Source organism: Oncorhynchus clarkii, chromosome 29 (assembly GCF_045791955.1).
Source record: "Oncorhynchus clarkii lewisi isolate Uvic-CL-2024 chromosome 29, UVic_Ocla_1.0, whole genome shotgun sequence".
Taxonomy (NCBI): Eukaryota; Metazoa; Chordata; class Actinopteri; order Salmoniformes; family Salmonidae; genus Oncorhynchus; species Oncorhynchus clarkii.
In genome coordinates this window covers 42,644,195-42,666,706 of record NC_092175.1, presented here as the reverse complement: position 1 = coordinate 42,666,706, position 22,512 = coordinate 42,644,195, and the positions used below count along the sequence as shown (strand labels likewise).

The 22,512-nt window shown below is 43.1% G+C and overlaps 1 protein-coding gene across 15 annotated transcripts in view; it reads right to left on the bottom strand.

Moving 5' to 3' along the window:
* Window positions 1-8,856: 8,856 nt before the first annotated feature.
* LOC139387851 (synaptojanin 1) overlaps window positions 8,857-22,512 on the bottom strand; it is a 99,221-nt gene continuing 85,565 nt past the window's right edge. For 8 of the 15 annotated variants that reach the window (XM_071134133.1, XM_071134140.1, XM_071134143.1 and 5 more), the window contains 5 exons: window positions 17,769-17,792; window positions 16,579-16,616; window positions 15,505-15,682; window positions 14,588-15,096; window positions 8,857-10,645 (listed from right to left, as the gene is read on the bottom strand). In XM_071134133.1, the coding sequence (XP_070990234.1) occupies window positions 9,545-10,645; window positions 14,588-15,096; window positions 15,505-15,682; window positions 16,579-16,616; window positions 17,769-17,792 (1,850 nt within the window). In that variant the 3' untranslated portion in view covers window positions 8,857-9,544. Of the gene's footprint in view, window positions 10,646-11,758; window positions 11,783-14,587; window positions 15,097-15,504; window positions 15,683-16,578; window positions 16,617-17,768; window positions 17,793-22,512 lie in introns of all 15 variants that reach the window. The other 7 variants (XM_071134136.1, XM_071134142.1, XM_071134144.1 and 4 more) reach the window with 2 other exon arrangements.

The window sequence follows — 22,512 nt, the reverse complement described above, 5'->3', positions numbered from 1 at the left end:
TGCTCTACTTTCCACCTCTTCCTCACTGATAGAATACAACTGTATTTGAGTGCCAGAGTCCTTTACCTCCTGATAGAAAGACATTGCATCTGTTGTGTCTTTGAAGTGTTGGACCAAGAGGTCAGCTGACCGTTTTAGTGATGTGTAATTATCCTTTCAGTATATTTATTACGGTTGTGTAATTATCATCTCAGTATGTTTATTAGGGTTGTGTAATTATCCTCTCAGTATGTTTATTAGGGTTGTGTAATTATCATCTCAGTATGTTTATTAGGGTTGTGTAATTATCCTCTCAGTGTGTTTATTAGGGTTGTGTAATTATCCTCTGTGTGTTTATTAGGGTTGTGTAATTATCCTCTCAGTATATTTATTAGGGTTGTGTAATTATCATCTCAGTATGTTTATTAGGGTTGTGTAATTATCATCTCAGTATGTTTATTAGGGTTGTGTAATTATCATCTCAGTATGTTTATTAGGGTTGTGTAATTATCATCTCAGTATGTTTATTAGGGTTGTGTAATTATCCTCTCAGTATGTTTATTAGGGTTGTGTAATTATCCTCTCAGTATGTTTATTAGGGTTGTGTAATTATCATCTCAGTATGTTTATTAGGGTTGTGTAATTATCCTTGGTATGTTTTAGGGTTGTGTAATTATCCTCAGTATGTTTTAGGGTTGTGTAATTATCCTCGGTATGTTTATTAGGGTTGTGTAATTATCCTCAGTATGTTTATTAGGGTTGTGTAATTATCATCTCAGTATGTTTATTAGGGTTGTGTAATGTTTGCTTCCTGTTTGGCTGCCTGGTACGTTGCTCTTAGTGGAAGTTTAGAGGTTTTTTAATTGGTGAAGAGGCAGGGTGGGCCATGTAGCGTTTTTAATTGGTGAAGAGGCAGAGTGGGCCATGTAGCGTTTTTAATTGGTGAAGAGGCAGGGTGGGCCATGTAGCGTTTTTAATTGGTGAAGAGGCAGGGTGGGCCATGTAGCGTTTTTAATTGGTGAAGAGGCAGGGTGGGCCATGTAGCGTTTTTAATTGGTGAAGAGGCAGGGTGGGTCATGTAGCTGTGCTTCTCGCCTTCCGTTCTTCGGACTTTCAGGGTCTTTATTTGTACCCTGCGAACATTGACAATGTATCTTGTATTTGTAGTGGAGTCTTTTTGTGCTTGTCTAACTTCTCTTTGTAACTTTTGCTGTTTTCTTCAGGCTTTCTGTACTGCGTAAAACATAAAAGATGTTATCTTTCAAAAGATGTTACAAACAGGAGATCCTACTCTATTTCTGTCATGCCTAACAACATAACTATCTAGTTTGTTAAAACATAAATGATTGTGACACACATTTTGTAAGCTTAACTTAAAAAGGTATAGCAAGTTCATGCACTTCTCATTCAAACAATTGATACGTAACTTCTTTGAGTTGTTGTGTCACGAATGCTAAAAAGTTAGCACTTAAAACAGTGGCCAGATAAACTAAACCAAAGCATGTACTACTGTTAGACCTTGTCCATAGACTGCGTACATGATAAAGAAACGAATACACCATTTTTTGTATTCTGAACTATCCATTTAAGTAACTCTGTAAATAAGTACCCATGTCTTCTGGGTCGACTGTCTGGAGAAGATGGGTGGGGGGGTCAACACTCTCTCTTACTCTCAAAATCTCTGTTTTTTTGTCCTGTATGACCCCCATTGCTTTCACTCCTGTCTGTTTCCTCTTTCTGTGAGATCATACAGCCTTCTTTTTATTTTTTACACTCTAAAATCCTTTAAGTAAGTTTGGTGTTCTTTTTCAAGGTGGGCCGCTCTGCAGTCCGGGTCAGCATCCCTGCGCTGTCTGGAGAGTCTTTGCTCTTCCCCCAGGTCAGCATCCCTGCGCTGTCTGGAGAGTCTTTACTCTTCCCCGGGTCAGCATCCCTGCGCTGTCTGGAGAGTCTTTGCTCTTCACCGGGTCAGCATCCCTGCGCTGTCTGGAGAGTCTTTGCTCTGCAGTCCGGGTCAGCATCCCTGCGCTGTCTGGAGAGTCTTTGCTTTTCACCGGGTCAGCATCCCTGCGCTGTCTGGAGAGTCTTTGCTTTTCACCGGGTCAGCATCCCTGCGCTGTCTGGAGAGTCTTTGCTCTTCACCGGGTCAGCATCCCTGCGCTGTCTGGAGAGTCTTTGCTCTTCACTGGGTCAGCATCCCTGCGCTGTCTGGAGAGTCTTTGCTTTTCACCGGGTCAGCATCCCTGCGCTGTCTGGAGAGTCTTTGCTCTTCACCGGGTCAGCATCCCTGCGATGTCTGGAGAGTCTTTGCTCTTCACCGGGTCAGCATCCCTGCGCTGTCTGGAGAGTCTTTGCTCTTCACTGGGTCAGCATCCCTGCGCTGTCTGGAGAGTCTTTGCTCTTCACCAGGTCAGCATCCCTGCGCTGTCTGGAGAGTCTTTGCTCTTCACCGGGTCAGTATCCCTGCGCTGTCTGGAGAGTCTTTGCTCTTCCCCGGGTCAGCATCCCTGCACTGTCTGGAGAGTCTTTGCTCTTCCCCGGGTCAGCATCCCTGCGCTGTCTGGAGAGTCTTTGCTCTTCACCGGGTCAGCATCCCTGCGCTGTCTGGAGAGTCTTTGCTTTTCAGCAGCACTTAATTTAATTAATTTTTGTTGTTGCCATATCTAAAAGAAAGCCATATTATGTTACAAATTACAATATTGAAACAGTATAAAACCTTAATGTTGATATAAAAAAGTTAGCAGTGTTATTGATTGTCAATGGTGTTAACAGCAGGAACAGTAACGCCAGTGACAAATCTGATGACAAGATGGCATATCTATAAATGGTGGCCACAGTAGCTCAAACCACACTTCTTAATTAAAATTGTAAATAATTTGCTTAATAATGTGATTTGATCAATTACATAAATATTATTTCCTTTCCCTATACTATAAACTGTGTAACACCAGTGACAGGTTGTAAAACTGCGCATTCCATTACCAAATTAATCATAAAATTGCTATAACACATGAGTGCAGACTCACCATTCGCTCTTCAAAACAGCCCAACCTCCAATTAACCTTTGACCCAGACGTTGGCAAGGATGGTGCTGTTTTTTTATTATTATAACAATTGACACAAATGCATTTGGTCCAGAAGCAGAATAAAGAAGCCTAAAGTTACCCCTTCTAGTCCAAAAGGTCCTTGGAGGTTGGGTTTCACTAGCCAATCTGGAGGAGTATGATAATGTTTATATACATCATTGGTTACTCCTTCTAGTCCAAAAGGTCCTTGAACATGTTCTGTTTTTAAAGGTGAATTGGCTCTAGAAGCCAAAACAGCCAAATGCTCCATCCTAAACGTCAATCGATTGTCAATTGTGGTACAGTTCTAGAAAAAATAAATCACTCTACTTTCATTTCACATTAAAATAATTTCACAAATGCAAAATACACACTTATGTGCAGTGTTTTAACAGGTTAACACAGTACTTTTCAGTAAAAACATGTTTACTGCGTCTGTCTTCCGTTTATAGACAGACTCAGATAGCTAATTAGCACAGATTGTCCACTCTGTCTTCCGTTTATAGACGGACTCAGATAGCTAATTAGCACAGATTGTCCACTCTGTCTTCCGTTTATAGACGGACTCAGATAGCTAATTAGCACAGATTGTCCACTCTGTCTTCCGTTTATAGACGGACTCAGATAGCTAATTAGCACAGATTGTCCACTCTGTCTTCCGTTTATAGACAGACTCAGATAGCTAATTAGCACAGATTGTCCACTCTGTCTTCCGTCTGGTTTCCATAAACAACGCGCTGTAACATGGAGTTGTGGCCCGTGTGGGAACACTAACCCTAACACTAACCCTAACCCCTAAACCCTAACCCTAACCCCTAACCCTACCCCTAACCCAACCCCTAACCCTTAACACTAACCCTAACCCCTAACACTAACCCTAACCCCTAACCCCAACCCCTAACCCCTACCCCTAACCCCAACCCTAACCCCTAACCCTAACCCCTAACCCCTAACCCTATAAAAGGTGTGTAGTAATTTCACCCTTTTTGTTTTCTGAAAACGATTTCTCACGGATATGAAAGATACGCACCAAAACCGTACCGCAAGCGATGTACGTCGATGTTCAGACCGAATGTCTGGGCTCTTAATTTATTTGTATTTTATGTATGGAACCTTTATGTAACTAGACAATGTAACTAGACAATGTAACTAGACTTTATGTAACTAGACAATGTAACTAGACAATATAACTAGACAATGTAACTAGACAATGTAACTAGACAATGTAACTAGACAATGTAACTAGACAATGTAACTAGACAATGTAACTAGACAATGTAACTAGACAATGTAACTAGACTTTATGTAACTAGACAAGACAGTTAAAAACAAATTCTTATTTTACAATGGACGGCCAAACCCGGACGACGCCGGGCCAATTGTGCGCCGCCCTATGGGACTCCCAATCACGGCCGGATGTGATACAGCCTGGATTCGAACCAGGGACTGTAGTGACGCCTCTTGCACTGAGATGCAGTGCCTTAGACCCGGCTGAGCCACTCGGGAGCCCCAATGTAATGGAACTGAGAGTCATGTTCAAGGCTAGACCAGAAGAAGAATGTGTATTGTGACAAAGACGAGTAGTTACACAGCCGTGTAAATATGACACACAAACAAGTTGTCGTCAACACGAGTCCAGTACAGTCAACAGCTTTCAGGTCAATAGACATTTATTATACATACAACACACATTGCTTTATACATAAATGTGCAGTTTTAGCTGTGCACTTAAATGATGGAACCTTAGTTACTAATATATGAATTGCAGTTTTCATTTTTCTTTATATAGAATTATGATCAACAACACAGATGACTCTCGACTATGGGTTATAAAGGGACACCAACCCACACACACACACAAAAAAAAAGAGTCAGAGTTTTGTTTCCTATAAAATATCATCTTGAACAGAACATGACGTTAAGCGTTAGTAGCTAGCCTCCTAGAATTATTAATGCCATTGGCTATACTGCACACCACTGATAAAAGCATAACAAGAAATGCATTTAAGGTGGTTCTATCGTCTTCCTCCGGCGACCAATGACAGGGACGTGGTAGAAGTGTTGATAATGCTACTTTACTGCCTCGGTGTGTTTTTTTTTTAGGAGTGACGTTTCAATCCAGAGATTTTTGGATTGCGAATGAAGAACACAGTTATTTGTTTCCATGGTGTGGATAAAAGCAACAACAGAGAAGCATCAGTTAGCTGGTTCCTTTAGGACTGGTTTCCTGGACAAAAGATTAAGTCTAATCCAGGATTTAGAAACTACTTCACCATCGAGTAGGTTTAAAAAAATAAATAATAATTAAATCCAGAACAAGGGTTTGTCTGTGTCTGGGAAACTGAACCTTAGACCCTAGACTCTGAACCTCTGGGTACACACCCTAAGTAGGGTTGCAAAATTCCTGCAACTTTTCCCAAATTCCAAGATCTTCCAGAAATCCCGGGTCGGAGGATTCCGGATTTCATGTTAACTCACTCCTGAGTCTTTCAACCAGGATTTCTGGAAAAGCTGGAGACTTCGGGAAAGCTACCAGACTTTGCAACCCTAACCCCCATACCCTCTCCACTAGACTGGACACTGGTGGTGGAGCACAACCATTTTTAACAGAGTTTTGGGGGGAAATAACATCATCATCCAACAGTTGTCTTGAGAGGGGAAAAACCTCTCCTCTTCTAGCTAGCCACAATATGTCCCTCTCACCAACAAACCATTTACATGTCAGAGCCATTGTTGGAGACACTGGTGTAAAACACTAGAGCAGCGTCGTCCATTTTGGCTCCTGTAGTGCACTCACCCTATACTGAATAAGCAGTGAGGAGTGGAAACTGGGTTTCATTTTGGCTCCTGTAGTGCACTCACCCTATACTGAATAAGCAGTGAGGAGTGGAAACTGGGTTTCATTTTGGCTCCTGTAGTGCACTCACCCTATACTGAATAAGCAGTGAGGAGTGGAAACTGGGTTTCATTTTGGCTCCTGTAGTGCACTCACCCTATACTGAATAAGCAGTGAGGAGTGGAAACTGGGTTTCATTTTGGCTCCTGTAGTGCACTCACCCTATACTGAATAAGCAGTGAGGAGTGGAAACTGGGTTCCATGTTGGCTCCCGCAGTGTGTTTTTAGAGAAAGACCAACGTAGATAGTAGGAGGTCAACAACGGAATACGGAGTAGAACACTGACACATCACTGATGTTAATACCACCACACCTCATCAACAGGAAGTTAACTCTGATTGGCTCAATGACACTAGCATGTAGTGTGAGGAGGATGCATCTGACTATTAGATATCTGCTTTGTACGTTCATTTCCTTTTTGTTATTCTTTACCCCTTCTGTTTTCCTTCTTCTTTGTGTAAATCTCCAATGATTTGTTTCTCTCTTAAAAATATGATTTTTTTGTTGTTGTTGTATGGTTTTGTATTATAAACATTGAAAGGGGGAGGTGCCTACAAGTCCTTCTGGGGTTAGGGTGGCCGTTGGCCTGTGTGTTAGGGTGGCCGTTGGCCTGTGTGTTAGGGTGGCCGTTGGCCTGTGTGTTAGGGTGGCCGTTGGTCTCTAAATCTGTGAGAGTATGTGACATATGTTACTGCAGTATTTAAGACCCTCAGGAGAAAAATGCTGACAATAACACCCCCCCCCCCCCACACACACACAACACTGTACACACACTACACACAGAGCAGCACGCACAACCAACCCCCCTCACCCACCCACCCACCCACGACAGACAACAACACACCTCAAACACAGCACAGTACTTTCTCACCACAGTTTCAATAATAAATAGATTAGAAATAACCTTCTCTTTTGAAATAAAAATAAGTAGGTAGGTACCATCTCTGCGAGTAAAATTAAGTTCAAAGCGACACACGACAAGAAAGCAAAACAGGATTGTTGGAGATCAGATATATAGAAGGATCCCAATAGTACAGAAGAACACCACATTCATATTACTATACAGTAGTACAGGTCCAAGCGTCGGATCAAATCGAGGAGGAATATATATATATACTGGGATACGTACAGTATGCAGCTCCACACACACACACACACACACACACAAACACACACACGCACACACACAGAGGAGTAGGAGGAAGCAGGTTTAAGTCCAAGTCATCTGTCAAAACCGTCTCTCCCCTTTCTCAATCCGTCACGCTCGCCAAAACGTTAATGCTTTTCACGAGACCTCTCAAAGAAAATCTGGTTGACTTAATATTAAGTCTTAAGTGCATATCTGTTATACCGTCAATACACACGTCTTGGAGACTAGCCTGCTCTCTGAAAATATACAGAAACACAATGTATACAGGTTGATATGTGGCTAAAGAACATGTTGAGCTTTAGCACAACAGCAACAAAACCCAGATGCTGATGGCAGGGAAGAGAGAGAGAGAGAGAAACCATAATTTGTGGTCTCAAGGAGACAACGACAACAACAACCTGTGCAATGTACATTCATGACAGATAAAATAGGTGTTGTACTGTACAGATATAGATATTCAGTAACTGTGAGTTCTGGCCCTGCCTGATACAGAGGCGTAATCTGTAGAGCAGGGTGATTTCTGATCAATGCTGAGTGACATGACAGTTGGCCATTTTGGCTCCTGCAGTGCACTCCACCCTATACTGAATAAGCAGTGAGGTGTAGAAACTGGGTTCCATTTTGGCTCCTGCAGTGCACTCCACCCTATACTGAATAAGCAGTGAGGTGTAGAAACTGGGTTCCATTTTGGCTCCTGCAGTGCACTCCACCCTATACTGAATAAGCAGTGAGGAGTAGAAACTGGGTTCCATTTTGGCTCCTGCAGTGCACTCCACCCTATACTGAATAAGCAGTGAGGAGTAGAAACTGGGTTCCATTTTGGCTCCTGCAGTGCACTCCACCCTATACTGAATAAGCGGTGAGGAGTAGAAACTGGGTTTCTGTTTGAATGACAGGGACTAGGCTGCTGCTGCTTACATACAGCCTAGTATAACGATGGATGTGTATGTGACTGTAGCCCTACCGTGTCATAACAGCGAACGTGACACACCGCTGAGTGTAGGGAATGTGGTCATATCCTAGAATGCTGATCATATGGAATAAGAATCTCAGTGACAATCTAACTGTATGGCCGTAGGTAGACATGTTCAATATTACACAGGAGCTGACACCATTTGAGCGCATAGATAGATATATATATATATTGATATACATTGACATTAACTATATAGACCCAGGGCTGTCCAACCCTGTTCCTGGAGAGAGACCCTCCTGTAGGTTTTAACTCCAACCCTGTTCCTGGAGAAATAACCCTCCTGTAGGTTTTAACTCCAACCCTGTTCCTGGAGAAATAAACCTCCTGTAGGTTTTAACTCCAACCCTGTTCCTGGAGAGAGACCCTCCTGTAGGTTAACTCCAACCCTGTTCCTGGAGAAATAACCCTCCTGTAGGTTTTAACTCCAACCATGTTCCTGGAGAAATAACCCTCCTGTAGGTTTTAACTCCAACCCTGTTCCTGGAGAAATAACCCTCCTGTAGGTTTTAACTCCAACCTTGTTCCTGGAGAAATAAACCTGTAGGTTTTAACTCCAACCCTCATCTAGTGCACCTGATTCTAATAATTAGCTGGTTGAAAATCTGAATCAGGTTGGTTACAACTGGGGTTGGAGTTAAAACCTACAGGAGGGTCTCTCTCCAGGAACAGGGTTGGAGTTCAAACCTACAGGAGGGTCTCTCTCCAGGAACAGGGTTGGAGTTCAAACCTACAGGAGGGTCTCTCTCCAGGAACAGGGTTGGGGTTAAAACCTACAGGAGAGTTTCTCTCCAGGAACAGGGTTGGAGTTAAAACCTACAGGAGAGTTTCTCTCCAGGAACAGGGTTGGAGTTAAAACCTACAGGAGGTTTATCTCTCCAGGAACAGAGTTGGACAGCCCTGATATAGACCCAGGAACATGTTTCCTGCCATAACGAAATAAACAAGACCAGGAGAAACATACATATTCACATAATGACATGTGATGTGTTAACAACATCGGCAACAAAGATGTTATGGAACAGCTGTGGTACATGAATATTCAGGAGTAGGAGGGGTTTAGTCTAAATGGGTTAAATACCTGACTCTTTATACAAACCATACACACATTCACATTTACCATAGATCTACACTCCTCTAGATAGGTCTGCCCTGTCCTACATAGGACACGTTTCCTCTGTGGTGGACCATAGATCTACACTCCTCTAGATATATAGGACAGGGCAGACCTAGGACACGTTTCCTCTGTAGTGGACCATAGATCTACACTCCTCTAGATAGGTCGTCCCTGTCCTACATAGGACACGTTTCCTCTGTAGTGGACCATAGATCTACACTCCTCTAGATAGGTCGTCCCTGGCCTAAATAGGACACGTTTCCTCTGTAGTGGACCATAGATCTACACTCCTCTAGATAGGTCGTCCCTGGCCTACATAGGACACGTTTCCTCTGTGGCGGATCGCCAGGGTCACTCCTATCTCTCAGTGAAGTCCTTGGGGAAAGGGAGGTTGTTTGTGGCTCGGGCTGGGAGCGGGGGGCTGGCTGCTGCCTGGGACCACCCTGGCTGGGATCGGAGGGGGCCGGGAGAGGAATGTGGAGGTCAAGGTGGTGGAGCCAGTGGCCCAGTGTGGGTCAGTGTCGAAACCAGAGCAGGAGAACTGAGTCTGGGTGAGAGATGGGGGGGAGGTGGAAGCAGTTGGGGCTGCTGGTGGAGCCTTGGCTGGGACGGGGAGGACTGAATCATCATCGAAGGTCACCCACAGCTGGGCCCGAGGGGGAGGAGGGGGCTGGGGGCGGGACGACAGGGGGTTAGGGGTGGAGGAGGGAGGAGACAGGGGGAGGTCAGGGGTGGAGGAGGGAGGAGACAGGGGGAGGGCAGGGGCTGGAAGAAGAGGGCGAGAGAGAGGAAGAGCCAGGGGGAGCATAGGGGCAGGGAGAGAGGGAGCAGTCAGGAGAGGGAGCGCTGGAGCAGGGATGAGGGGGGTCATCGATGGGCCAAGCAGGGACATTGTCCGGTGGAGCAATGGAGGGGGTGCAGGTGCCCCTGGCGTCATGTTGGGGGCAAAAGCTGGGAACGGGGCTGGGGTAGGGGCGAGGGGCTGGGTGAAGGCAGACATGGTCCTGTCGAGACCAGGCCTTGAGGCCTTCTGCTGGGCAAGGAAGTCAGGTGTCAGGGAGCGCCTCTGACCCTGCTGCACCAGAGGACCAGTGAAGGGGTTGGTGCTGTTGGGACGGGCTGGGACCGGATCACTCAGAAAGGGGTTGGGAGAGCCCCGCTGCAGGGCCTCCTGGGACCTACTTCGAGATGGGACCGGGGGAGGGGGGAGGAGAGACCGTGTGAGGGAAGGGGGGAGGGTGGAGGAAGAGTCGTCGTCGAAGCCCTGCAGGGTGGACAGAGGGGTGGAGTGGAGGGATGAAGGGAGGGTGATAGAGGAAGTAGGGAGGGTAGGAGCTGAGCGTAAGGAGGAGTTCCTGGTCAGTGATTGGGTGTTGAGCCAAGAGGCGGAGAGGTCAGAGGTGAGTGTGTCAAAGGGTTCGGGCTTCCATTGTGCTTCTCTTTGGATTCCATTCACCCCATTGATCTAGAGGGGAGAAAAAGACACCGGAGTCATCAAATCAGAGCCAAGGTCGGGTAAAAGCTGAGCCAATGGCAGTTTATTTTGACGTAATGAGGAAATAAGTAAATGGAATGTAATCGTAGAGTGACGTTTCAGCAGTAAGAGCTCTCTTGTTATAACATGCAACAAGTCTACTTTAACAACCTACGACTACACTTAACCAGCTACTATATTCCACACAAAGTACTGGTATACCTAACCAGTGAAAGGACTGACCAGGTGACCGTTGGCTGCATTACCATTGGATGACACATTATATATAAAACACGATACATCAGGAAGTCATTCCATATCAACACAGGAAGTGGTCCATTTCAACACAGGAAGTCATTCCATATCAACACAGGAAGTGGTCCATTTCAACACAGGAAGTCATTCCATATCAACACAGGAAGTGGTCTATTTCAACGTGTTGATCAAAGGCAGGATATATGTAAAGGAACGTCGATGTGTTGAAGGAAGGTCAACACAAATTCGGGGGTAGATTACCAGGCTAGATTACCAGGCTAGATTACCAGGCTAGATTACCAGGCTAGACGTGGCCGACATGCATTGATTGAACTGGACTGAACTGGCAAAACATCCCGAATATTTTTAAGGTCAGATGTGTGGATTGTCATGCTGGCCACGTAAAAAAAACAACAACAACAGTTTAAACAACAACAACAACAACAACAACCCTTTTTACCAGTTGATGAACATATAAAACCCACTGTTATTAGATTTGTGATGGCCTAGGAGACACGATCAAATAAACACCTACAGATGGATCAAGGCAGAAATCAACTAAAATATGAAGCAGGTGACTAATGTATGGGAGTAGGGAGACTCAAATCACACCCTATTCCCTAGTTAGTACACTACTTTAGACAAGAGATAAAGGCCCAAAGTAGTGTACTATCTAGGGATAAAAGGTCCAAAGTAGTGTACTAAGGATTATGGTCCAAAGTAGTGTACCATCTAGGGATTAGGGTGTGATTTGAGACTTGGGTCATACACTGGACTAGAGGACTCAGTGACAGAGGTGCTATGGAGAGAAACAAGGAGGAGTTTAATATAGAGGAGGCAATGGTATACCTGTCACCCAGAGGGCTGCTCCGGCTTGGAGAGAGAGGGAGAGAGAGGGGGAGAGAGGGAGAGAGATGGAGAGAGAAGAACACTTACACACCTATAACTGTAGCAAAGCTGTGTAAGGGACAGAGAAAGGAGAGAACGAGAGAAAGCCAGAGAGAGAAAGAAAGACAGAGAGAGAAAGACAGAGAGAGAAAGAAAGAGAGAGATAAAGACAGAGAGAGAGAAAGACAGAGAGAGAGAAAAAAGACAGCGAGATAAAGACAGAGAGTGATAAAAGAGTAGCCAATTGTTTTGTGCATGTACCATCTACTTGTTATTTCCCTCATCTCATGTGTTCCTGTAACATTATACCATGACATACAGTAGCTAACAAACTAGACATCTCCGTTATCCACATTTTATTGTGTTACAAAATGGGATTAAAAGAGATTAAATTGTCATTATTTTGTCAAGGATGTAAACAAAATATTCTAAATGTCAAATTGGAAGATTTTGTATTTATTTTTTTCTGAATATATATTTGGGCTTTTTGTTGTAGGTTATTGTCCTACTTACTGAAAGGTGCATTAAAGGAAGCAGTTACTTGGATCTGCATAAGGGTCTGAATTTCGGCCAAAAAGTGTCTTCCTTGGCCGTGTTTTTCTTGTTGCAGTATTACTTTAGTGCCTTGTTGAATGTTTAGGAATATTTGCATTCTTCTTTTCACTCTGTCATTATTGTGGAGTCACTACACTGTTGTTGATCCATCCTCAGTTTTCTACCATCACAGCCATTAAACTCTGTAGCTGTTTTAAAATCCCCAACGGCCTCATGGTAACCTCCCTAAGCAGTTTCCTTCCTCTCCGGCAGCTCAGTTCAGAAGGACGACTCTATCTGTGATGCGTCTGGGTGGTTTTAATACGTCGTCATTATTAACTGACCATGTTTAAAGAGATAGTCTGATTTGTTATTGTTACCCGTCCACCAATCACTGAGACTTTCAAAAAGCTCTCTGGTCTTTTTACTTTAATCTGTGTTTGAAATTCAATACTTGACTGAGGGACCTTACAGATGTTGAATGTTTGGGGGGGACGGAGGAAGGGGTAGTCAATAAAAACATCATGTCAACGCCTATTTATCCACACAGAGTGAGTCCATATAGCTTATTATGTGATTTGTTAAGCCTAGTTTTACTTCTGAACTAATCGAGGCCTTTAACAAAGGAGCTGAATATTTATGCAACGACTAGATTGGAGTCATTACATTCTAATTTAAAGGTGCAATATGTAGAAACGTCCTAATGTCCGTTTGTGACAAAACTAGTTATGTATAGTGTAGAGAATCATGTAGAGAATCATTGTAGAGAATCATGTAGAGAATCATTGTAGAGAATCATTGTAGAGAATCATTGTAGAGAATCATTGTAGAGAATCATTGTAGAGAATCATTGTAGAGAATCATGTAGAGAATCATTGTATCATCTAAACCGCTGTGAAATATCTTTCCAAAAGCCAAAAATATAATATTTTCAGCTGTTTGTAGCTGGGGTACAAAACAGTAAGTAAAAAAATGCAAAAACAGGAACGGGAAGCAGAGAAATAGCGCACGTACAACGGAGGTTTTCCTATAGCCTGGTTCCTCTATAGGTTTCTTCCTAGGTTCTGGCCTTTCTAGGGAGTTTTTTCCTAGCCACCGTGCTTCTACACCTGCATTGCTTGCTGTTTGGGGGTTTTTAGGCTGGGTTTCTGTACAGCACTTTGAGATATCAGCTGATCTAAGAAGGGCTATATAAATAAATTTGATTTGATCTTCATCCAAGTCACAACAACAGACAAACAAACAGTCTTTTCTTTGAACTTCTTCTTGCCACTGTAGAACAGATCTACCACTTCTTAGACTGGTTTTCAATGAGAATGACAGATCTATTACTCACATTTCTATGTGAATTTTGTCAGATCGCCCAAAAAGTGACATATTGCAGTGTTGGTTGGTATTAACTTCTATGTTGTCATGGTAACTATATACAGAGTGTTGGTATTAACCACTATGCAGTCATGGCAACTATATACAGAGTATTGGTATTAACCACTATGTAGTCATGGTAACTGTATACCGAGTGTTGGTATTAACCACTATGTTGTCATGGTAACTGCATACAGAGTGTTGGTATTAACCAATATGTTGTCATGGTAACTGTATACAGAATGTTGGTATTAACCACTATGTTGTCATGGTAACTGTATACAGAGTGTTGGTATTAACCAATATGTTGTCATGGTAACTGTATACCGAGTGTTGGTAACTGTATACAGAGTGTTGGTATTAACATGTATGTTGTCATGGTAACTGTATACAGTGTTGGTATTAACCTCTGTTGTCATGGTAACTGTATAAAGAGTGTTGGTATTAACATGTGTGTTGTCGTGGTAACTGTATACAGTGATGGTATTAACCTCTGTGTTGTCATGGTAACTGTATACAGAGCGTTGGTATTAACATCTATGTTGTCATGGTAACTGTATACAGAGTGTTGGTATTAACCTCTGTGTTGTCATGGTAACTGTATACAGAGCGTTGGTATTAACATCTATGTTGTCATGGTAACTGTATACAGAGTGTTGGTATTAATCTCTATGTTGTCATGGTAACTGTATTCAGAGGGTTGGTATTAACCTCTATGTTGTCATGGTAACTGTATACATAGTGTTGGTATTAACCTCTATGTTGTCATGGTAACTGTATACAGAGTATTGGTATTAATCTCTATGTTGTCATGGTAACTGTATACAGAGTGTTGGTATTAATCTCTATGTTGTCATGGTAACTGTATACAGAGTGTTGGTTGGTACTAACCTGGGTTGCAGGGGCATTCTCTGTAGTGGTGGTCTCAGGGGGCAGGACATGAGAGGAACGGGAGCGGGGAGGGGGCTTGGGGGAGGACAGCCCCTGGGGGGCCACAGCCCCGGTAGCCCCTAGCCCTGCTCCGGCCTGTGTGGGCAGCATTGGGGCAGCCATTTGGGGCTGCATGGGAGCCTGCATGGGTGGCTGGGCTGGAGGGGCAGACTGGGGCTGCATGGGAGCCTGCATGGTTGGCTGCATTGGGGCAGCCATGGTTGGTTGCATGGTTGGTTGCATGGTTGGTTGCATGGGAGCCTGCATGGGTGGCTGGGCTGGAGGGGCAGACTGGGCCTGCATGGGAGCCTGCATGGTTGGCTGCATGGGTGGCTGGGCTGGAGGGGCAGACTGGGCCTGCATGGGAGCCTGCATGGGTGGCTGGGCTGGAGAGGCAGACTGGGGCTGCATTGTTGGCTGCATCGGGGAGGGGACATGTCTCACTGGAGGGGGTCCGGAAGGAGGCGGGCCTGCAAGACAACGTTACAGAAGACTTAGACAGAGAGACAGTCTTCACATTCTTCATAAAGAATGAATAGCTATATTTAATAGTCCAAGAATTTACCGATCCCAGATCACCCCTTTAAACAGTCATGAGTTTACAGCAGCGTTTCCCAATTTCGGTTTCCTGGTTAACTTCTGGAAACAGCATGGGGAGAACATATTTTTGTTGTTGTTGCCCTAAACAGCTGATTTAAATAATCAACTCTTGATGGCGAGTTGATGAGGGTCCCCAGGACCGAGTTTGCGGGAACGCTGGTTTACAGTGTGACATCTGGACTTCTCAAATCACAGTCTAGGAAGATTTAAAATAAAAAACAAATACTATTTGAAGCCAGGTGTGGTTGATAGTGTGAGGGCTCCAGGCTGCGTCTCACCCAGGGGCAGGTCGGTGGGTTTAGGCTGGGCGTCAGGGCCAGGTCTGGGAGCTCCAGGGTGAGTGTCTGGGGTGGGCCGTGGAGCCCCCGGTGCCTCTGGGGTGGGTCTGGGAGCACCTGGGTGGGCAGGGCGCGCCTGGGGGGTCACACTGATCACCCCAGCCCTCTGAGGCATGTTCTGGAGGGAGAGGGAGAAATAAAGGATGTGGGGAGAGGGAGAAGGAAGAGAGAGAGAGAGAGAGAGAGAGAGGGAGAAGGAAGAGAGAGAGAGAGAGAGAAGGAAGAGAGGGGTGAAGAGAGAGAGAAAGAAGAGAGAGAGAGATTGGGAGAGAGATTGGGGGAGAGAGAGAGAGAGAGAGGGAGAGAGAGAGAGAGAGGGGGGGGGGAGAGAGAGAGAGAGGGGGGGGGGAAGAGAGAGAGAGAGGTGAAGAGAGAGAGAGAGAGGTGAAGAGAGAGAGAGATGAAGAGAGAGACAGAAGGAAGAGAGAGAGAGAGGTGAAGAGAGAGAGAGATGAAGAGAGAGACAGAAGGAAGAGAGAGAGAGAGAGAGAGAGAGAAGGAAGAGAGAGAAAAGAGAGGTGAAGAGAGAGGAGTGAAGGCAGACAGAGAGAGAGGTGAAGAGAGAGAGAGAAGAGAGAGAGAGAGAGAAGGGAGAGAAGAGAGAGAGGTGAAGAGAGAGAGAGGAGTGAAGGAAGAGAGAGAGAGAGGTGAAGAGAGAGAAGGGAGATCGGGAGAGAGATTGGGGGAGAGAGAGAGAGGGGGGAAGAGAGAGAGAGGAATGAAGGAAGAGAGAGAGGGGGGAAGAGAGAGAGAGGAATGAAGGAAGAGAGAGAGAGAGAGGGGGGAAGAGAGAGAGAGAGAGGGGGGAAGAGAGAGAGGAATGAAGGAAGAGAGAGAGAGGGAGAGGGGGGAAGAGAGAGAGAGGAATGAAGGAAGAGAGAGAGAGAGAAGGAAGAGAGATAGGGAGAAAAAGACCGGTAGAGACAGAAAGAGAAGTTCACAGTCCATCTAAACGTAGTATCTTCAGAGCATATTCAATCTGCTTGGACAGATGTATTGATCTTTAACACTCACCGGTCGGGGCAGGCCTCCAGGACCTGATTGGACACGACCTGGAACAGAGACATATGATTGACAACCAGAACAACCAATGGCTGAAGGTGTCCATTCACTGTTGTTTCATCACAAATGGTCAAATGCCCACTATTGGATTTCTGCCAATGACATGACTGAAGCAGGGAACTTTTGATGTCATTTACATGTCATTTACATGTCATTTACATGTCATTTTTACAACTTTTTTAAAAATTGTAATTTTTTGTGTGACTGTGTGTACGTGCCAATGATTTACAAACCAAATTTCCCCTTGGGGATTAAACACTTATTTCTTATCTTACGCTATGATAAGGACTCACTAGCATAGCAACATGTGTGGAGATAATGTGTAAATCATTTATCGATCTTCTGTCTGTAAACTTCTGGTGTCAGCACCACTTCCCCACGTATGTAATCATTATCCAAACAGTTGCAAAACATTCCCGTTGCAACTTTAAAACAAGAGTTTCTATTGGACAAAAAAATATACCTTCCTTGTTCAGTTCGCTTTTGTTAAGAAACGTTTTTTGCAACAGAATCGGTACAATGAATACACCCCAGGTCAAATTCCCGGTCCCTGTAAATGAAACTCTGTAAACTAAGGTGATTCTGATTCGCTAAACCAAGCAACAAGACCCATCTGGAGCTGATGTTTCAACAAAGAGATACAACAGAGACATTTTCAATTCTGGACCTCGAAGTCAGTTCCAATGCTTTTCTTCATTTTAAATTCTTTCCCCCCCCCCTCTCTCTAAATCAGGGACCAATTTTAGACCTGGGACATCAGGAGAGGGTATAATTAATTATTAGGTATAACAGAAAAGCAGCAGAAAAGCAGCCTTCGTAGTGTAGAGTTGAATATCCTTGTTCTAGAACATTCAATAATATAGAAGGGACTTCCTGGATGCTTCTATAGGAGACGCCCAGTGCTTGATTTGGACTGAAATAGGTGCCGATACTCATTTTGGATGCCAGTAACTGTTTATATTTAGGTGCAGGAATTACACAATACATTTTGAGGTAATATTCTATGAGCTGTGTGAAAATTAGAGCAGTAGAAACATTGAGGTGCTGGTTACGCAGCTCCGGTGACCTCCGGTGAACTCCTGCCCAAGTCAAGCACTGGCGATGCCATGATCACATGGGTAGCCCATTCATACATTATTTACCTTCGCTGCCCCTTCTGGCCATCGCTGGCCACGAGATGTCAAGACAAGTGAGACATTACATAGAATTTTAGTCATTTAAAAGACACTCTTATCCAGAGAGACTTACAGACATAGTCAGTACATTCATCTTCAGATAGCTAGGTGGACCAGTCATAGTCAGTACATTCATCTTCAGATAGCTAGGTGGACCAGTCATAGTCAGGACATTCATCTTCAGATAGCTAGGTGGACCAGTCATAGTCAGTACATTCATCTTCAGATAGCTAGGTGGACCAGTCATAGTCAGGACATTCATCTTCAGATAGCTAGGTGGACCAGTCATAGTCAGTACATTCATCTTCAGATAGCTAGGTGGACCAGTCATAGTCAGGACATTCATCTTCAGATAGCTAGGTGGACCAGTCATAGTCAGTACATTCATCTTCAGATAGCTAGGTGGACCAGTCATAGTTAGTACATTCATCTTCAGATAGCTAGGTGGACCAGTCATAGTCAGTACATTCGTCTTCAGATAGCTAGGTGGACCAGTCATAGTCAGTACACTCATCTCCAGATAGCTAGATGGACCAGTCATAGTCAGATGGAGTCATACCTCCATCTATCACCAAGACATGTCAACATACTGACTTCCATAGGGATATCAGCTATCTACCTCCATCTAAACTAGTGTGTACCTGGTCTGACTGAGGGGGTTGGCTATCTCCCTCCATCTAAACTAGTGTGTACCTGGCTGGGATACACACACAGGGCTCTCAGGGAAGTTGGCTAAGTAAGTAAGAACACCCCTGTGCTAAGGCCCCTAGGGCAAGCCTTGGATTACTGAACGCTGACAGAGAAACAGCCTGGTACACTAACACACACACAGAGAGAAACAGCCTGGTACACTAACACACACACACACAGAGAAACAGCCTGGTACACTAACACACACACAGAGACAAAGAGAGAGGCAGAGACAGAGACAGAGCGAGAGAGACAGAGACAGAGACAGAGACAGAGAGAGAGAGAGAGAGAGAGAGAGAGAGAGAGAGAGAGAGAGGGAGACACACAGAGCGACACACACGGCGTCACCTATCATGTTTATCACATAACAGACGACAGAAGGGATGTTATTACCACCCTGTTACCACTATTATATAGCCATGCTATAAGACATTGTTTCTGTTACCACTCTGTTACTACTATTATATAGCCATGCTATAAGGCAGTGTTTCTGTTACCACTATTATATAGCCATGCTATAAGGCAGTGTTTCTGTTACCACTATTATATAGCCATGCTATAAGGCAGTGTTTCTGTTACCACTATTATTTAGCCATGCTATAAGGCAGTGTTTCTGTTACTACTATTATATAGCCATGCTATAAGGCAGTGTTTTTGTTACCACTCTGTTACTACTATTATATAGCCATGCTATAAGGCAGTGTTTCTGTTACCACTATTATATAGCCATGCTATAAGGCAGTGTTTCTGTTACCACTATTATATAGCCATGCTATAAGGCAGTGTTTCTGTTACCACTCTGTTACTACTATTATATAGCCATGCTATAAGGCAGTGTTTCTGTTACCACTCTGTTACTACTATTATATAGCCATGCTATAAGGCAGTGTTTCTGTTAATACTATTATATAGCCATGCTTTAAGGCAGTGTTTCTGTTACTACTATTATATAGCCATGCTATAAGGCAGTGTTTCTGTTACCACTATTATATAGCCATGCTATAAGGCAGTGTTTCTGTTACTACTATTATATAGCCATGCTATAAGGCAGTGTTTCTGTTACTACTATTATATAGCCATGCTATAAGGCAGTGTTTCTGTTACCACTATTATATAGCCATGCTATAAGGCAGTGTTTCTGTTACCACTATTATATAGCCATGCTATAAGGCAGTGTTTCTGTTACCACTCTGTTACTACTATTATATAGCCATGCTATAAGGCAGTGTTTCTGTTAATACTATTATATAGCCATGCTATAAGGCAGTGTTTCTGTTACTACTATTATATAGCCATGCTATAAGGCAGTGTTTCTGTTACCACTATTATATAGCCATGCTATAAGGCAGTGTTTCTGTTACTACTATTATATAGCCATGCTATAAGGCAGTGTTTCTGTTACTACTATTATATAGCCATGCTATAAGGCAGTGTTTCTGTTACCACTATTATATAGCCATGCTATAAGGCAGTGTTTCTGTTACCACTATTATATAGCCATGCTATAAGGCAGTGTTTCTGTTACCACTCTGTTACTACTATTATATAGCCATGCTATAAGGCAGTGTTTCTGTTACTACTATTATATAGCCATGCTATAAGGCAGTGTTTCTGTTACTACTATTATATAGCCATGCTATAAGGCAGTGTTTCTGTTACCACTCTGTTACTACTATTATATAGCCATGCTATAAGGCAGTGTTTCTGTTACCACTATTATATAGCCATGCTATAAGGCAGTGTTTCTGTTACCACTATTATATAGCCATGCTATACGGCAGTGTTTCTGTTACTACTCTGTTACTACTTTTATATAGCCATGCTATAAGGCAGTGTTTCTGTTACTACTCTGTTACCACTATTATATAGCCATGCTATAAGGCAGTGTTTCTGTTACCACTATTATATAGCCATGCTATAAGGCAGTGTTTCTGTTACTACTATTATATAGCCATGCTATAAGGCAGTGTTTCTGTTACCACTATTATATAGCCATGCTATAAGGCAGTGTTTCTGTTACCACTATTATATAGCCATGCTATAAGGCAGTGTTTCTGTTACTACTATTATATAGCCATGCTATAAGGCAGTGTTTCTGTTACCACTATTATATAGCCATGCTATAAGGCAGTGTTTCTGTTACCACTATTATATAGCCATGCTATAAGGCAGTGTTTCTGTTACCTCTCTGTTACCACTATCATATAGCCATGCTATAAGGCAGTGTTTCTGTTACTACTATTATATAGCCATGATATAAGGCAGTGTTTCTGTTACCACTACTATATAGCCATGCTATAAGGCAGTGTTTCTGTTACCATTATTATATAGCCATGCTATAAGGCAGTGTTTCTGTTACTACTATTATATAGCCATGCTATAAGGCAGTGTTTCTGTTACCTCTCTGTTACCACTATTATATAGCCATGCCATAAGGCAGTGTTTCTGTTACTACTATTATGTAGCCATGCTATACGGCAGTGTTTCTGTTACTACTATTATATAGCCATGCTATAAGGCAGTGTTTCTGTTACCTCTCTGTTACCACTATTATATAGCCATGCTATAAGGCAGTGTTTCTGTTACCACTATTATGTAGCCATGCTATAAGGCAGTGTTTCTGTTACTACTATTATATAGCCATGCTATAAGGCAGTGTTTCTGTTACCACTATTATATAGCCATGCTATAAGGCAGTGTTTCTGTTACCACTCTGTTACTACTATTATATAGCCATGCTATAAGGCAGTGTTTCTGTTACCACTCTGTTACTACTATTATGTAGCCATGCTATAAGGCAGTGTTTCTGTTACTACTATTATATAGCCATGCTATAAGGCAGTGTTTCTGTTACCAGTATTATATAGCCATGCTATAAGGCAGTGTTTCTGTTACTACTATTATATAGCCATGCTATAAGGCAGTGTTTCTGTTACCACTATTATATAGCCATGCTATAAGGCCGTGTTTCTGTTACCACTATTATATAGCCATGCTATAAGGCAGTGTTTCTGTTACCACTCTGTTACTACTATTATATAGCCATGCTATAAGGCAGTGTTTCTGTTACTACTATTATATAGCCATGCTATAAGGCAGTGTTTCTGTTACCACTATTATATAGCCATGCTATAAGGCAGTGTTTCTGTTACCACTATTATATAGCCATGCTATAAGGCAGTGTTTCTGTTAATACTATTATATAGCCATGCTATAAGGCAGTGTTTCTGTTACTACTATTATATAGCCATGCTATAAGGCAGTGTTTCTGTTACTACTATTATATAGCCATGCTATAAGGCAGTGTTTCTGTTACTACTATTATGTAGCCATGCTATAAGGCAGTGTTTCTGTTACTACTATTATATAGCCATGCTATAAGGCAGTGTTTCTGTTACCACTATTATATAGCCATGCTATAAGGCAGTGTTTCTGTTACCACTCTGTTACTACTATTATATAGCCATGCTATAATGCAGTGTTTCTGTTACTACTATTATATAGCCATGCTATAAGGCAGTGTTTCTGTTACCACTATTATATAGCCATGCTATAAGGTAGTGTTTCTGTTACTACTATTATATAGCCATGCTATAAGGCAGTGTTTCTGTTACCACTCTTACCACTATTATATAGCCATGCTATAAGGCAGTGTTTCTGTTACTACTATTATATAGCCATGCTATAAGGCAGTGTTTCTGTTACTACTATTATGTAGCCATGCTATAAGGAAGTGTTTCTGTTACTACTATTATATAGCCATGCTATAAGGCAGTGTTTCTGTTACTACTATTATATAGCCATGCTATAAGGCAGTGTTTCTGTTACCACTATTATATAGCCATGCTATAAGGCAGTGTTTCTGTTACCACTATTATATAGCCATGCTATAAGGCAGTGTTTCTGTTACCACTCTGTTACTACTATTATATAGCCATGCTATAAGGCAGTGTTTCTGTTACCACTATTATATAGCCATGCTATAAGGCAGTGTTTCTGTTACCACTATTATATAGCCATG